General features: G+C 38.7%; 1 protein-coding gene across 9 annotated transcripts in view; it reads right to left on the minus strand.

The window, feature by feature from the left end:
- Positions 1 to 15,113, minus strand: part of RPS6KC1 (ribosomal protein S6 kinase C1) — a 178,310-nt gene extending 163,197 nt beyond the window's left edge. For all 9 annotated transcript variants that reach the window (XR_003209527.2, XM_025877632.2, XM_073900192.1 and 6 more), the window contains exon 1: positions 14,879 to 15,113. Coding sequence is in view for 8 of the 9 variants with exons in the window: in XM_025877632.2 (XP_025733417.1) it covers positions 14,879 to 14,983 (105 nt within the window). In the remaining variant the exon portion in view is untranslated. The remainder of the gene's footprint in view (positions 1 to 14,878) is intronic.
- Positions 15,114 to 17,864: the final 2,751 nt, after the last annotated feature.

The following is a 17,864-nucleotide window of genomic DNA, read 5'->3' on the forward strand; positions in this document are numbered from 1 at the left end:
GAAGGAAGGAAGGAAGGAAGGAAGGAAGGAAGGAAGGAAGGAAGGAAAGAAAGAAAGAAAGAAAGAAAGAAAGAAAGAAAGAAAGAAAGAAAGAAAGAAAGAAAGAAAGAAAGAAAGAAAGAAAGAAGCAGCTAAAAAAAAGCCCACACACTAAAGTTCATACATTACATTCATAAGAGAATGCAGTGGCTTCACTCTTACTTGACATAATTCTAACAAGCTTTTCTACCCCACTTCCCAGCCTACAAATAAAGTAGAAACAAAAAAAAGCAGCTGTGCCCATTCAATGTATACAAGGGATGGCTCTGTATTATTCCTTACAACTATATGTGAATCTACAGTTAGCTCAATAAAAATTCCAATTAAAAAAAAAAAGCAGCCACAGTACTCAGGCACACCAATACCTGTGAGAAGTAATCACTGACCACCCAACGGGTGAAGAAAAGTAACTTACAAAAATCACATACAGCATTCAGGGACAAATAATCCTATCAATATTCCCTGAGCAAAGAAAAAGAGGGGGATTATTTCAGACTTCTCTAATTATAAAAGCCAAAAAGTTTAACACCATTTAGAAAGATTTCCTCACAAAACATGAAAAGAAGAAGGCTGGGTGTTTAAATCAAACAGCATTGGAGAGTGGGGAAATCTCACATTAGATACATAATACCATCTATGTAAATGTAAATTTCACAAACTAGATGCTTTAATATGCATTTTGCAAAGACAAAAAGATACATCAACATATTAAAATAGTTGCCTATGGATGAGAAAAAGAAAGAAGTCTTTGCTGACTGGTGACAGAACTGTAAACTGAAGATTATGATCCACTCAACAGGCTTGACCTCCTCTATAAAATGGGGAATAATACTCCCTGCCTGGCCCTGACAGACATCAAATCAGAACATGGCAAGAACTTCATAATAAAAATTAGTTCCTTCTCTCCCTTACTAGAGAATTTAACTACCTTGAGAGGCCCCACCTAAGAATTCCAGACAGGAAAGGTTTCCAATTTCTTGCCACTCTATTCTCCAGCTTTCAGGATATATAAATTTGGTGAAATCTCTTGGCAATTTTCATTAATTTAGAATAGTGTTATCCAACAGAACTTTCTTAGATCATGGAAAGAAATGTTCCTTATCTGCACTGTTCAACACAGTAGCGGCTGGCCACATATATGTACATGGCTACTGAGCACCTGAAACATGGCTACTGCAATTAATAACTGAATTTTTTATTTTATCTCGTAATTAAATTTAAATAAAAATAGCCACATATGACTGATTCTTACTGTATTAGAGAACACAGATTTAGAGTAAGAGGCTAGAACAGTTAACTAATGACCATAAAATTATTCAAATACTGAATTTTAGCTATTATTTTCACCTAGTAGCACCCCCCCCAACATACACCCACCTTTCTAAAACTATGATGGTGTTTCACATAACTAGTGATTTAATTTTGCCTACTATAAATCTTTCTTAAATTTTTGTAAAATATGCTAATGAAAGAGAGTCAGGGATAATCAAGCCACAGAGATTCTGCCCACCAAAAACAGTCAACATATGATCACTGGCAAGAAGTTTCAGTCAGGTGTACCTGACTTTCTACAAGTTTTCTCTTATGGAAAAGTAATAGATTTACTAATTTACAACTCAATCACTTTGTAAATATATGAAGATATCTTACTATTTTAAATAATCTTTCTTTACATATGCAAATGATCTTTTTGTGACAAAAGAAATTATTTCCTGATTTGGTGTGCAATTAGAAGTATCACATTTTGGATTTTCTTCAGATAAGCCATTCCTGGAAATCAAATATATGTATACTGCATAAGCAAAAATATATTAGCCATCCCCTAACAATATCCACAACTTTTTTAAAGTTTATTTATTGATTTTTAGTAATCTCTTCACCCAATGTGGGGTTCAAACCCACAACCCCAAGACGAAGAGTCGCACACTCTTCCGACTAAACCAGCCCGGTGCCCAATATCCACAATTTTAAAACCATCTTATCAGAAATAGTCAATTTTATTATGATTTGTCATTTACAGTCTGAGTGGCTCACAGAGTTCTATATGCTGCTGCTACAATGGTGAGTAAGACAAAACCCCTGCATTCACACCTTCATGGAGTTCACAGTCTAGTGATATGCGTGGGGGGGGGTTGAGGAGGAAATGCAGAGTACAGGAGGAGGGCTGTATTTCCCAAACTTATTTTAGTATCTCAGAGAACAGCAGTGTGCTAAGCAACGGGTTGGGAAACACTTCATCCCAGACCTTTCCCTGACACTGGATGCTCACTGTCCAGACCACAGTGGCATCCCTGAAGCTGTCAAGAACAGCTGAGTGATTTAAGACTTCTAATGTCTTCATGATAATAAATTATTCATAGTTAGTATAGAAAATACAGAAAACCAAAGTTTAAGTATTCTTAAACTACCTAAGTGACGGTCTTTACTCTAATTCAAGCTTACAAGAACTTCTCTTCACCCTCAAGAACTTGGCATGTGAAGGGGCGAGGGATTTACTCGGGCGGAGTTCAGAAAATTAAATCAAAAGCTATCTGCCAAGTATCAACTCTCCCTTTCCCCAAGAGCATAAGCAAAGCTTAGTGAAAATCAGGTCTAGAAAGTTCAGGACTACACTTTCCTGGTTCTCCTCTTTCCTCCTTGGTTCTTTCGCTGCCCTTTTGCAGGCTCCTCTTCCTCCTACCCCCCAACAATTCTGTGAGCATCCCAAGAATCAACCCTAGACTCTGTTTCTTAGCCTCCTTTTCAGTGTTAAGAAAGAAAAAGTCTATACCGGTGCTAATACTAATACTGTTCAAGGTACTGAGCTAGGCATGGAGGGGGAAAAAAATCTGATTTTGTACACTTATATTTGCAAAGCATTTTATTAATGATTCACTTTATTCCCTCAACAACCTATGAACTAGGCAGGAGTGGTTATTATGAGTCTCCTTTTTACCAATGAAGAAATAAGATCCAGAGACTTGAATAAGATCACATGACTATTCACCTTTAGATTTCTGACTCCTGGTCCAGTGCTCTTTCCACTGTACTACACTGTATCCCTCAAATTATCTGTAATATTTTCAGCAACAATTGAGTTTACTTACTTCCACAAACCCTGTCACCATTGGATTGTATTTATTCTTTCACTTATTCATTCAACAAATATTAAGGCCTACTCCACTTCTAGATACTGAACTATAACAGAAAATACACTGGGTCTGATCTCTACACCACTGTATTATAAAAATATAACCGCTTGGCAAATATATTAGCAAGTTCAACCACTTGGCGCCCCGTTATAAGAGATTCAATATTCCCACATGCATAATCTTATTTAAATAGTTAAGAATATGTCCCCTGAGATGGAAATCAAAAACACAAAAGGGTTAGTTAGTTAGGATAACACAGGTTGAGACCAAATGTCCAACTCTTTCTACTATGTAATTCTCTTCAGCAGGAATTTAAAGTTGGTGAAAAATAAGAATATCAATCAGAATCTGAAGAAAGAATACGATCATAATGAAAATGAACAAAATGAGCCCTCAGACCCAGATTTTTATAACTTATAACACTATCTTAGCAATTAGCTCAACAAGTAATATCAACTCTGAAAAAAAAAAAACACACTGTAAATTCCCTCTGATACAGGTTACTAGCCAGCATTTAGTAACTTTTTGGGGGGTGAATTTCAATATTTTGTCATAAAATTCAGCCAATAAATGCCACAAAAGATGGAATTTAAAGCAGTGATTCCTTTTGTCTAAATTTCATAAATGTCCACTGTAAGCCTTTTTTTTTTAAAGATTTTATTTATTTGAGAGAGAGAGAGAGAGAGAAACAGCATGAGAGGGGAGAAGGTCAGAGGGAGAAGCAGGCTCCCCGCTGAGCCGGGAGCCCGATGCAGGACTCGATCCCAGGACTCCGGGATCATGACCTGAGCCGAAGGCAAGCCGCTTAACCAACTGAGCCACCCAGGCACCCTCCACTGTAAGCCTTACCTATTACCTACACATATATCTTGTAGAGCCTCTTGGTATAGAGAATCCTATGACCAAGTCATCTTCAAATTATTACCCTAAAGCAGTGCTTCACAAACCGTGCTGTATGGAATACCAATATTCTTTAAAATTAGTGCTCTCAAAGGAAGAGCTTAATGACCAATTCAGTTTACCTTTGTTTAAAAAAGAGACATTTTTTTACAGCAGGCCTTTTCTCAAGGCTTTTAATACATTATCATGCATAGTAAATCTCCAAAAGAAAAATATGTAGTATCTACCCAGTCAACTTTTTATTTTTATCATATGTTATCTGCTATTATTTTATTTATTTAATGCAACACCCACTAAATTTGAAATACAGTTGGGAAATGCTGCTGCAATGTTTGTAGTCCATCTGCCCCTGTTAATGCCAACAGCAGATTCTGAATTGAGGAAAACAAATAAGGGCTTACAGTGAAGGTCACTATCTCTTACTGTGCTAAGAAATTAAGTCCTCTACTTCATTTAATCACCACAACAATCCTGCCTGGTAGGATGAGATAACCAAGCCCAAGAGCATACAGTCACATACTAATATTAATCTATTAATCAGTTACAGGCAAGACTGGATCTCAGAACTCCATGATCCCAAAGTACTCCTTCCAGAACACAACTAAATCGGTCCTCCTAAAGACTAAAATTCCAGGGTGCCTGGGTGGCTCAGATGGTTGAGCGTCTGCCTTCAGCTCAGGGCATGATCTCAGGGTCCTGGGATCGAGGCCCATATCAGGCTCCTGGCTCAGCGGGGAGTCTGCTTCTTCCTCTCCCTCTGCCTCTCTCCCCTGCTCATATTCCCTCTCTCTCTCTCTCTGTCACATGAATAAAAAAATAAATAAAATAAAGATTAAAATTCCAAGTATGCAAGTAATATTCCTGATGCCTGTTAGGTAAACCCATTTTGTCTTTTACAGAGAAATGTAAGTTGACCAAAAAATAGCAGCTGAAGAAGTGCTTTGGCAGAAGAGAAGGAGCTAAATAGAAAGGGGTCTGATTACAGGCTCTGGTACTAGCCATGAACTGCTTTTTTGCCAGTTTAGTAATAAACCAAAGAGAAAGCAACCTTAAAATGAGCCCTCTTTCCTATCTGTAAAACAAAGACCTGAGGGGGACGCCTGGGTGGCTCAGTCAGTTAAGCGTCTGCCTTCGGTTCAGGTCAGGATCCCAGGGTCCTGAGATCGAGTCCGACCCCTTGCTCAGCAGGAGCTCCCGCTTCTCCCTTAGCCTGCAGCTCTCCCTGCTTGTGCGCACACTCGCACGCGCGCGCTCTCTCTCTCTCTGACAAATAAATAAATAAAAATCTTAAAAAAAAAAAAAAAGACCTGAAGTTAGAGCTTGGACTAGCTCAGGCCCATAATAATCGACAGATCATACAGTCATTAGGTCCTCTAGATCCTTTTCAGAGTGCTAACTTATTTTATCTACTCCTTAATAAGTATTACCAACTTTCCTTAAAAGTTTAAAACACTCATTTATCCAATTACCATCATAATTATGATTCGAAGTCACTCTCTTCACTCAGACCCACACAAAAGAACTGTCTTCTTCATAAGATTGAAAGATAACTCCTAGAAAACAGAACTACAAAAATCAGTCAAATCTATTATATCGCTTACAAAAAATGATCAAAAATTAGTCCCTTTAGAACCAAGTAGAAATGAGTTAAATATAAATTTTAAGAAGCTACTTTTATGAGCAACTTATTACAGTCAAATCTTCTGATGGCTGTTCAGCTACTAGTTTGGTAATAGAGCTAAGAGGATAAAGGGTTTACAAAAGTAACATTTTTTTTAAAACTAAGCGTCAAGATACAAATAAACATGAAAAAAACGGGGGGGACACATGCCCACTCTTCATCTCTCAAAGACAGGACTCCCCAAATGTGGGATGAGAATAACTGGATATACAAAAATGTAAGGCTATACTACACTGAACATTTCCCATTGTGGTGATTAGGTAAACCAAATGGCACATTCATCAATGTAATGCACACAATCGTGACTTTCAGGCATTTGACTTTCAAAAAAATCCATACTTTCATATAAACATACTGACACCTTTAAACTGCATTTCATACATACACATACACACACACACAACCCTCTGGCAAGAATAGGTACCTCCAAGCGCCCAGCTCCCAGAGACAAGTGTCCTCTTACCAAACTCAACCTCCATCCTACCCCATCACCTGCTTCTCAGTTCCTCTTTCCCTCTTTTCCCTGCAGAGCTGCAGGTTGTCACTGGTTGGCAAGAATATTTGGGTTGGTTAATCACCTGCCAGCCAGGTAGTCTGGACCCAAGAGACAGCACCTGAACAAACCAATTTAATTAGACATTTTACAACATTGTTTAGTCTGGAATGAAAGAACTTCCATATAAGATACATAAGTCAATGGGAAAAAATTCAGACATTCCACTTTCTAACAAGTTTTTACAAAAGTGATATGTTGAAAGGAATGATTGCTTTCTACATCATTAAAATCCCAAAATCTAAAGAGAGAATAAAGAAACTATAACAGCAAGCTACCTTTGGACATTCAATAAATGTTGAGTTGTATTTCTCACTTTAAATTTACCAACTATAATGGTATATAAATAATACCAACTCTAAGGTAAACTATTTTCCAATCTAATTTCAAGGAAAATCAAAATCATTATTGTTAAAGTTTGCAGTTTAACACAAAATCTTAATATCTGAGCATATAAATTATCAATACACACAATGAAAACAGGACTGGCTTACATTTTTTGAAACCTGCTTACTAGGGGAGCCCGGGTGTCTCAGTCGATTAAGCATCCAACTCTTGATATCAGCTCCAGTCACGATCTCAGGATCGTGAGATGGAGCCCCGCCTCAGGCTCCACTCTCAGTGTGAGTCCACTTGAGATTCTCTTTCTCCCTCTACCTTTGCCCCTCCCCCGTTCACATTCTCTCTAAATAAATAAATAAGATCTTAAAAAAAAAAAAACCTGCTTACTAACATTTTTCGCATGAGATAGTTTTCTATTAAACAGTATTAACAGTTAAAAACAAAGGAAAGGTAGAATAAAACAAGATGCTAGGGAAAAAACTGAACAACCTAAGAACCATGATTTTTCTTTTTTTTAAAGATTTTATTTATTTTTTTGAATTTTTTATTTTTTTTAAGATTTTTATTTATTTATTTGACAGAGAGAGACACAGCGAGAGAGGGAACACAAGCAGGGGGAGTGGGAGAGGGAGAAGCAGGCTTCCCGCTGAGCAGGGAGCCTGATGTGGGGCTTGATCCCAGGACCCTGGATCATGGCCTGAGCCGAACCATAATTTTTCAAAATTTTTAATCATAAATATATTTTTCAACAAGTTAATCTCCCTCCCTACCCCCATGACTACTCCATTTGCTGAAAATATTTCCAGAGTAAGCCAACACCATTTTTCAAGAAACCTTCATGGAGCTACTGATTTAACAACCGAAAACTAATAATTCTCACTGCTTTAACATTAGACATTTGTAATAATATAAGCAGTTAAGGGTTTAAAATTTAGCAGGCTTGGGGTGCCTGGGTGACTCAGTCATTAAGCATCTGCCTTCGGCTCAGGTCATGATCCCAGGGTCCTGGGATCGATCCCCACATCGGGTTCCCTGCTCAGCAGAAAGTCTGCTTCTCCCTCTCCCTCTGCCTGCCGCTCCCCCTGCTTGTGCTCTCTCTCTGTCAAATAAATAAATAAAATCTTTTAATAAAAAAATAAATAATCTTTTAATAAAAAATAAATAAAATAAAATTTAGGAGGCTTTTATTTCCTCATAGTGGCTTAAATTATTACTTGAAATGTTTATGAATATGCATCACTTTCAAAATAAAAAGCTATCAAAACTAAAAATTAAATATGCTGCATTCGGCATACAAAAACTCCACGGTAAATATCATACTGAAGAGAAAAAGACTGAATGCTTTCCTCCTAAGATCAGGAACAAGGCAAGGACGTTCACTTTCACCACTTCTATTCAACACTGCACTGTAAGTCCTAGGCAGAACAGTAAGACAACAAAAAGAAATAAAAGAAATAAAACAAAAAGAAATAAAACTATTCCCTTTGCCAAAGGTGTATTGTCTATGTAGAAAAAAATGAAAACTCTACCAAAAACTCCTAAAACTAGTAAGTAGTCTTGGAAAGATCATAGGATATAAAGTCAACAGAATAATAAACCCAAGTGTCTTTATACCAGCAACGAAAACTTGAAAATCAAATTTTAATACTATTCAGAGTAGCTACAAAAAGACAAAATACTGAGAAATATATCTAACAATAATGTCCAGAATCTGTATACTGAAAATTAGAAAACGTTGATGAAAAAAATCAAAGAACACCTAAATTAATGGCAAGACACAGTGTGTTCATTTGCAGATTTGCAGATTCAACAGAGTAAAGATGTCAATTCTCCCCAAAACTGACCCACAGATTTAATGGAATTCTAATCAAAATCCCATCAGGATTTCTTGTAGATATAGCCAACCTGATTCTAAAATTGATATAGAAAAGCAAAGGAACTAGACAGTCAAAACAATTTTGAAAAAGAATAAAGTTGCAGGAATTCTACCTAATTTTAAGACTTAATATAAATATAAACCTACAATAATCAAGGCAGTGTGGTATGAAACAAAACAGAGAATCCAGAAACAGATCCACACATATATTTGCTGACTGATTTTGGACAGAGATGCAAAAACAATTCAATAAAAAAAGAGCTAGTCTCTTAAATAAAGTGTTTTGTTGCAATTGAACAACCATATGCATGTTCTGTCTAAACCTCACACCTTATACAAAAATAAACTCAAAATGGATCATAGAGCTAAATGTTAAATGTAAAACACTAAATCTTCTAGAACAAAACATTGGGGGAAAAAATTTGTGACCTGAAGTTAGTAAAGAATTTTTAGATACAACACTAAAAGCACACTTCATACGAGAAAAAAGAGAGAGACTTCACCAAAATTAAAACTTTTTGCTTTGTGAAAGACACTGTTAAGATAATGAAAAGATATGCTATACACTGGGAGAAAATATATATAATCACATATCTGACAAAAAAACTTACATCCAGAATATAGAATCTGACAATTCAACACTTACAAAACAATCCTATAAAAAATGGGAAGAAAAGACGGTCTTCAGAAGGTTAAATACTGGATGATTCTATTTATACAACATTCTCAGAAAGAAGTAGAGTGGTAGAGAGCAGATCAGTGGTCACCAAGGAGCTAAGAGGTGGGGAGAAGAATATATAAAAGGGATAGCATGAGGGAGTGTTTGGGGATGATGGAACTGTTCTGTTTCCTGATGATGATGGTGGATATTTGAATCTATTGTGTAAAAATACATATAATTATATAAGAAGTCAATTTTACTATATATCGATTTAAAAAGGAACATTTAAAAAGAAAAATATTGCCTCTTTCCAGCCTTCTCTCAAATCCCTATCGTCCAGCTCTGTGCTAGGCACCGTGAATACAAAGTTAAAAAGGCAGTCTGCCCTCAAAGAAGGAAGCAAACAAGTACATTATGATAAAGGCTTTAAAGGAGGGATATATAATCCACATGGAGTTCTACACGTAAGAAAGGCTCCCTGGAAAACACAGGGCAGGAGCTGACACTTCACATGAGCAGGGATACCAACATAAAAGAGAAGAGCATTCCAGACAGAGGAAACAGCATCTAACATAAAGGTATATGAGAAAAGTGTACTAACATACTACAAATAATTCCTTTCCCTCGCACAAGAAGGCCATGCAAGAATATAGTCAGGAATTGAATGCAGGTTCCCTCCAAGCAACACAAATAGTGTTCCAATTTGAAGGCTTGGAAATGGCAATTTTCAGACTCAAATCAAGCTAAGTATTTCTTCCATTCATTCCCTGCTCCCCTCTGTTCACATTATCACAGCCACTGTATTCTCCATGTATCTATCACTTTTGCCAAACTACAGTAAGGCCCTGTGGGGACACATAGGCAGCCCCATACATACACCCCACAGCATCTAATGAAATATGTTTTACATAGGTATTCAACAGCAGCACTGGGATAAAAGCACTGCGACTGGGGCCAGTCTACCTGTGTTCAAATCTAGACTCCACCACTGGCTAGCCGTGTGACCCTGAGCAAGTTACTGAACCTCTCTGCGCCTCAATTTCCTCATTGATAATGTGAGAATAATAATAGCAGCTACTCAGTGGGCTGCTGTAGAAAATGCGCTTGATTTATATAAAGTGAAAAGAACGGTGCTTGACTCATATAAGCACCATATAAGCGTTTGCCATATAAAATGTGGACTTACGTATTCTCAGTTTGAAAAAACACCCAAATTGCTTTAAGTATGCACAAGACTTGCACACTGAAAATTAGAAAACATTGCTTAAAGAGCTAAATAAATGGAAGATACATGTTCATGGATCAGAAGATTCCATATTGCTAAGATATCTTCTTCTGTAGAAGCTGATCTGTATTCTCAATGTAATGCCAATCAAAATCTGGGTAGGTATGTCTGTAGAATTTGTCAAACTGATTCTAAACTTTACACAAAAATGCAAACAATCTAAAACAATCAAAACAATTTTTTAAATTTTTTATTGTTATGTTATTCACCATACATTACATCATTAGTTTTGGATGTAGTGTTCCATGATTCATTGTTTGTGCATAACACCCAGTGCTCCACGCAGAATGTGCCCTCTTTAATACCCATCACCAGGCTAACTATCCCCCCACTCCCCTCCCCTCCAGAACCCTGTTTGTTTTTCAGAGTCCATCGTCTCTCATGGTTGGTCTCCCCCTCCGAAAAACAATTTTGAGAAAGAGAACTGAATTTCAAGATGTTAGTATAAAGCTACAGCAAACAAGGCTGCATGCCATCAAGAAAAATGAAAGCAAATGTCTATACAAAGACTTCTATACAAACGTTCATGATAACTATATTCATATTAGCCAAAAATCAGAAACAATCCAAGTGCTCATTAACAGAATGGATTAACTGTAGTATAACCATACAAAGAAATACTGGTCAGCAATAAAAGAGAATAAAAACACACAACAACATAGATGAATCTCAAGTAATCATGCTAAGAATCCAGACCAAAAAACAAAAGTGCATACTGTATGATTCCATTTATATCAAAATCTAGAAAATACAACCTAATCTACAGTGACAGAAAACTGACCTGGGGTTGCCTAGGAATAGGGGGTAGGGAGGGGGAACTGAATCCCAAGGAGCACGAGGGAACTTCTGCAGTGAGGACCAGGGCAGTGGTTACACAACTATACACATTTGCCACAACTCGTCAAACTGTACACTTAAAATTGATGAGCTTGGTTGTACATAAAGTATAAACAAAATATAGTCATAAGGCAACACTGCCATTTAAAAATTAAAGCATACAGGCGCGCCTGGGTGGCTCAGTCGGTTAAGCATCTGCCTTTGGCTCGGGTCATGATCCCAGGGTCATGGGATCGAGCCCCGCATGAGGCTCCCTGCTCAGCGGGAAGCCTGCTTCTCCCTCTCCCACTCCCCCTGCTTGTGTTCCTGCTGTCGCACTCGCTCTCTCTCTGTCAAATAAATAAATAAAATCTTAAAAAATAATAATAATAATAATAATGAAGCTCTCCTTGTCCTTTAAAAAAAATAAAAACTAAAGCATACCTTTTGCTTTCCATATTCATGGAAAGTATACAGGCAAGAATTACCATTCACTTAATGTTGTTGAGAAATCTATATTATGAGTTTTGTAAATGTAGCATGATGAAACAACCAAAAACATTGCTAATGGCTTTTCTATCTGCATCTTCTTTAATTAAGAATTAAAGGAAATCTATAAAAGAATTTTCCAATTCTTAATAGAAATACTTACTCTAGATAAAAATTCATAAACAACACAGAATTTAACTAGGAAATCTGTTAGCATGCCTGTAACTGGCCATAAGGTTATCCAAGCCTGCTAGGTTCCAGAGAACTGCAAAACAAAATATCAAGGAGTTTTTAAAAGATGAGAGTGCTCTTATGCTAGCTAAAATTTAACAATGGTACTTACCATGATTCTAATTCTACTTCTGCATAAAGAACGCTGTAAAGGTCAAGAATATAGGGACTATTCCTTAAGGCTAGAAGTAAATTAGTAGTAGGAAACACTGAGAAGACATCCCTAATCTTTATCTCATGAAGTTCTCTCAGGGGAGCGCTACTTACTTGCTTAATTCTCCTGAGGAAAGATGTTTTTCTCCTCAAGTCTCAAAAAATAATAAATATTTTACTAGTTTTGTAATAGTAAGCATAGTTATTTTTTAAAAGTATATCTCCATGTTGACCCTCAAGCCTTAAAATTAAAAAAACAGGGGCGCCTGGGTGGTTCAGTTGTTAAGCATCTGCCTTCGCCTCGGGTCATGATCCCAGGGTCCTGGGATTGAGCCCCACATCGGGCTCCCTGCTGGGCGGGAAGTCTGCTTCTCCCTCTCCCACTCCCCCTGCTTGTGTTCCCTCTCTCGCTGTGTCTCTCTCTGTCAAATAAATAAATAAAATATTTTTTTAAAAATTTAAAAGAACAAACCCTGTAACAGAAACAAAAAAATGAGGAAATAGCCATTTACAAGGAGAAAAAAAGACAGTGTAAGCAACTTCCTAGTTCAAATAACCACAGCAATATGTAGCATGCATATTATATAACTTTGGTTACTTCTAAGGCAATGTGCTACTTCATGTTCTAATTTACATTGTCATAAGTTAACTGTTGTCATAAAAATTAGTTCACAGCTTAAGAAAAGATATTTGAGATGTAAATTAGGTTAACCTTTCCTTCTAAGAAGTAAGACTACAAGTAATAATCATGCTCAGCGTTTCCTATTCAAGATCCGCACACATGCACACCTTCAGGCCTTTATAGGCTCTATTCCTCCCATTCACCCTTCTATCTACAATGCCCTCTCCTTTTACACCACCTGTCTGGATTCTTGCCATCTTTCACCATTTATCTTATCCCTGATCCCGTGAGCCAGAGTTATCTCCCTGTCTTCTGAAATCCCATAGCTCTTTTCTGTAGTCTTACAACATTTAACATTTCCATCTTGTACTACACTTCTTTAAGCCTCTCTTCTACTGGTAGCATCCTTGAAAGAAAGGTACATGCTTTCTTCAGCCTTGTATTCCTCATAGCACTTAGCGCCTGGAACTAAACATTTATTGGGTGTGCTGCCTAGAATGGGAAGGAAAACATTCAACAATTTCTTCAACACTGTGTGCCATACATTGTCGTAGGTGATATAAAAGGAAACAAATACCAGTGATAGAGACCTACTGTAAATCTACTAAGAGACACAAACATGTAAATAGATTAAGCATAAGGGATGAATTAGGGTGCTATGAAGGGAACACTATGTATATTGAAGATTGTTCTAATTCCATAAAAAATATTAGGAAACTAAGTCTAGATTTTGAAGGGCCCAATAACTAGAAAGGTTTCAAGAGTGGTATAATAAGGGTCCCTTAATTGTAATCTGAAAAAATTTCTTAATCTGAAACTAACATCGCCACCTATGTAACAACCTTACTTGCATAGCAGGGGGAGTAACAAATTTCACTCAATTCTCTGTATAACCCTCTGCAATAACAAGGCCTGGTCTTATCTTTAAACAAATTTGCTCCTCCTATCTTCTCACATGACTGAATTGTGGGCCATTTCCATAAAGCATGTACCACTTTCACGCCCCAAATTCTGTTTATCTAAATATACCTCACCTTTAAGGTTCTTCTCAAATTCTTCCTGAGCTCTCCGACACACAGGATTATGCCATCCTCCAAATATATGTTGCACTATTACTACTATCTGTATCTCTCTTTTTTAACAACTAATGACAATGATAAAATTAATTCTTAACTTTTTATATAACTTGGAGTTAAGCAGAACTGGTCTCAAATCCTAAATGTGCACCTGCCTTATGATGTAAAGTTAGTCAAGTTATGAAACTTCCTTGAACCTCAGTTTCTTCATCATTAAAATTAGGATTCAGTTGGGTAATAACGTACAACATGCCTAATATACACACATACTCATACAAACAGACGTTACAAACATTCCGACTTATTTTTGTTGTTCTTTTCCAAAAAGGGAGATGCAAACTCTCTTTAAAACTCAAGGCAAAAGCAATAAAACATGAACAAAGTGGGTACTAAAAACTGGTTAGTTAATGTAAAGGAGCCTCACACCTTTTAAATATGCCCTCAAAACAACTCACACAAGACACTCCCAGTAGAATTTCTCCTATGTCTCCTACTACTGCAAATTATGAAAATCTCAGGCAAAAAGACACAGCCAAACACAGAGGGCCTAGGCTGGTGACATCCTTCTCAAAGAGTCTGTCTGCCTCACTACAAACCTGACACTGTATAAATGATCAAGGAAAGAAATATCGTTTATTACATAAATTAAATAATACATAAATTAGTTTTTCGATCTACACTATCCCGGCGAAGCAAGCAAAATCATTTCTGCTGATTTCAGCCTCAGAAGAGAAAGTACTACTGGGATAGGGTCTGAATCATCAATTTAAAACCATCAACGCCTGCCCCACCCTGGAACGAAGGCACTACCGCGACCTTCTATAGCACAGTCTCCAGCATTCAACACTCAGCCCCTACCCCAGTCTTCCAGAAGTCCCCACCTCCGACGCATGTCCGGCACTGGACGCACCCAGTCCCACCCCAAGCTCTGACCCAGGGTCAGGTACCCCTACACCAGGGTCCATACCCTAGTCCCTCACGCCCCAACTCTGGGTTCTACGCCCGACCGACCGCGATACTCACCCGGGCGGTGACCTTATACACCGTGTAGCCCCTTGGATGTCGCTGGGGCTCGGTGACAGTGTAGAAACGGGCCAGGTCGGCACCCCGCTCCCGGGAAGAGGTCATCCTCCCGCCGCCTCTGCCGCCGCCGCCGGGCGGGGACCATCAGGGCAACCCGGCGCCGCCGCGGTCCGGGATCCCCAAATACCAGCGAAGCGGCGAGGGGGCGGTGGCTCCACGGCTGCCCTTCGCTGCGCGGCTCTGCTTCCGGCTCGGCAGGGAAGCTTCCGGGTCAGGCCGCTGCCGGCGACCTGGGGGAGGGGAGACTCCTCGCTAGAAGCCGACCCCCGTCCCGGCGTGGGCCTGGCAAATGGACAAGGATCAAGTGGTGGCACGGCACTCTCGTCACTGCGGAAGCTGAGACTACTCCACTAAGTCTCTGTGCGCTAGCTCCGACACCTTCTAGATGTTATGAGCGCTGTTGGAGCCAAGACACACAGGTGAGACCTCGGTGCTCCACACGTTCGCCCAGCCCAGCCCATGTACAAACTTATATGGAGTCGTGAAGGGATGGCATCTTCTTTCCTTCCTTACTCACGGCCTCATCATTTTATTTTTTTTTAAAGATTTTATTTATTTATTCGACACAGAGAGCAGGAGAGAGAGAGAGAGAGAGAGAGAGAGAGGAGAGAGAGGAGAGAGAGAGAGAGGAGAGAGAGAGAGAGAGGAGAGCGCAAGCACAAGCAGGGGGAACGGCAGGACGGGGAGAAGCAGGCTCCCTGCTGAGCAAGGAGCCTGATGTGGGGCTCGATCCCAGGACTCTGGGATCATGACCTGAGCCGAAGGCAACTGCTTAACCGACTGAGCCACCCAGGTGCCCCTCATCATTTTAAATACCCACAGCAACATCTGAACTCTGGCAGACATAACCGTTTCTTCTTTCTAAGACAAATCCCGTCCACCTGTGCACCTACCTTTCGACCTCCACAACAGCCCTCAACCCTGTATCAGTCTTAAAATTCATCCCCTCGGATTCTAAAAGCTGGAACCTGCGTCTAACTGGGGAAAAATTAAAAAATCACACGACCTCTGAAAGCTACTATGAAGAGAGAGTTTCCCATTCAGTTGGTTGCTATCCCGTGTTTGGCAATTCCTTTACCTCTCCTTGATCAGTAATTTCACATTTCCCGTAACATTCGTTCCAAGTCTTTGCCATTTTTCCCAGTTCTCTGTTCCTCTTAGTGTTGCCCCTCGACCGTTTGTCCCCGCCCTTCTTGGAGGTGAAGGAGGGAGGAGCCCTTAGTACAAACACCTTCATTTCACATACCTATTCTGGTATGAGATGTAGACATATCCCTTCCTCATTTTTTAAAACTGATCACTCTGCCTGTGTGCTGAAACTCATCCCCTTTGGCAGACCTAAAGACATTGTTCCATCAGGGACATCTGAACTCTGCTTTCCGTACCTTTAAGCTCTTCCTCACCACTGACTCCTTCTTCCCAACCTGCATATGCCTGAATCTATCATTCATTTATGAAACCTGATTTCACATACTTTGTGCCAGACATCATGCTAATTAGGCATTGGAGTTACAAAGAGATTCCCTGCTGTCAAGTACTATCTAGTAGGAAAAAAACAATAATTAAAACATACCGTTATAAGTACCATGACAAACGTATTTATGGAGTGCTGTAGAGTGCATCATATTCTGAATGGAGGGTTTTCTGATAAAGGGGAAACTATGTTTGACTCTTGAAAGAGAGATAGGAATTACCAGGCTGAGTTGAGGGTAAAGGACATCATCACAGTTGCCTTTTTTCCTCCTCCTTTCTCCTTCTCCTCGTTGTCAAGATTGCCCTATTTTTTTTTTTTTTTTTTTAAGTAATCCGCCTCGGGGGCGCCTGGGTGGCTCAATTGGTTAAGCATTTGACTTCAGCTCAGGTCATGATCTCAGGGTACTGGGATCAAGCCCTGCATCAGGTTTTGCACTCAGCAGGGAGTCTGCTTGTCCCTCTCCCTTTGCCCCTTCCCACTCATGCTTTCTCTCTCTCTCTCAAATAAATACATTAGAAATCTTTTTAAAAATAATCTGCATCAGTATTCACATATTTATACCTTCATGAATATCATACATTCATTACCATACTCACTTCAATCTGCCTTCACTACTATACTCCTACTATGAAACTACTTTGAAAAAATTTCTAATGACCAATATTTTCAGAATTTGAACATTTCTGACCATTTCCATCTTTTCAGAACTCCTCTATGTCCTTAGTATATGAGTCAGCATTCTCTTTGCTTTTTATTTTACACTCTGAATCATTTACACTCCTTTTCAGTCTCCTTTGCTGATTTCTCCTCCTTTTAGGAATATTTAGTATTCCTTCTGTTCAGGATTTTGCCTTTGATCCTTTTTTCTTTATTCCCATTGACTTACAAATCTATATCCCCAGGCATATCTCTCTTCTAGAATTTGACTCATGTTACCTACATCTTTACCTGTATGTCCAATTACCACTGAAAACAGAACAGATTAAAATCTGAACTTTTATTTTCCTCATGAGCCTGTTCCTATCTCAATGACTGATTTTATTCTCCACTTAGTTACATTAGCCAACTATCTGGGAATCATGCTTAGTAACTTTCTCTCCCACTTTCTCCAAATTTGTTTGATTCAGCAACTGCCATTGATTAAAGCTAAAAGAATAGAACAAGATATACCATGAAAACACTACTCGTAAGACTTAAGGAGACATATTACCAAGAAAAGAGAGATAAGACTTAATAACAAAGAGTTCAATGAATCAAGAAGATATAACAATTTTAAATGTGCATGTGCCTAATAACAAAAGTGTAAAAAACAAAAGCCATTGTTCTGTCTGTTCTACAGTAATTAATAAAACAAGTAGATAAATAAATTAGTAAGGATTTGGGGGCACCTGGGTGGCTCAGTCATTAAGCGTCTGCCTTCGGCTCAGGTCATGATCCCAGGGTCCTGGGATC

This window comes from Callorhinus ursinus, unplaced genomic scaffold, assembly GCF_003265705.2.
Source record: "Callorhinus ursinus isolate GAN/ISIS: 27379988/994484 unplaced genomic scaffold, GSC_fseal_2.0 scaffold13, whole genome shotgun sequence".
Taxonomy (NCBI): Eukaryota; Metazoa; Chordata; class Mammalia; order Carnivora; family Otariidae; genus Callorhinus; species Callorhinus ursinus.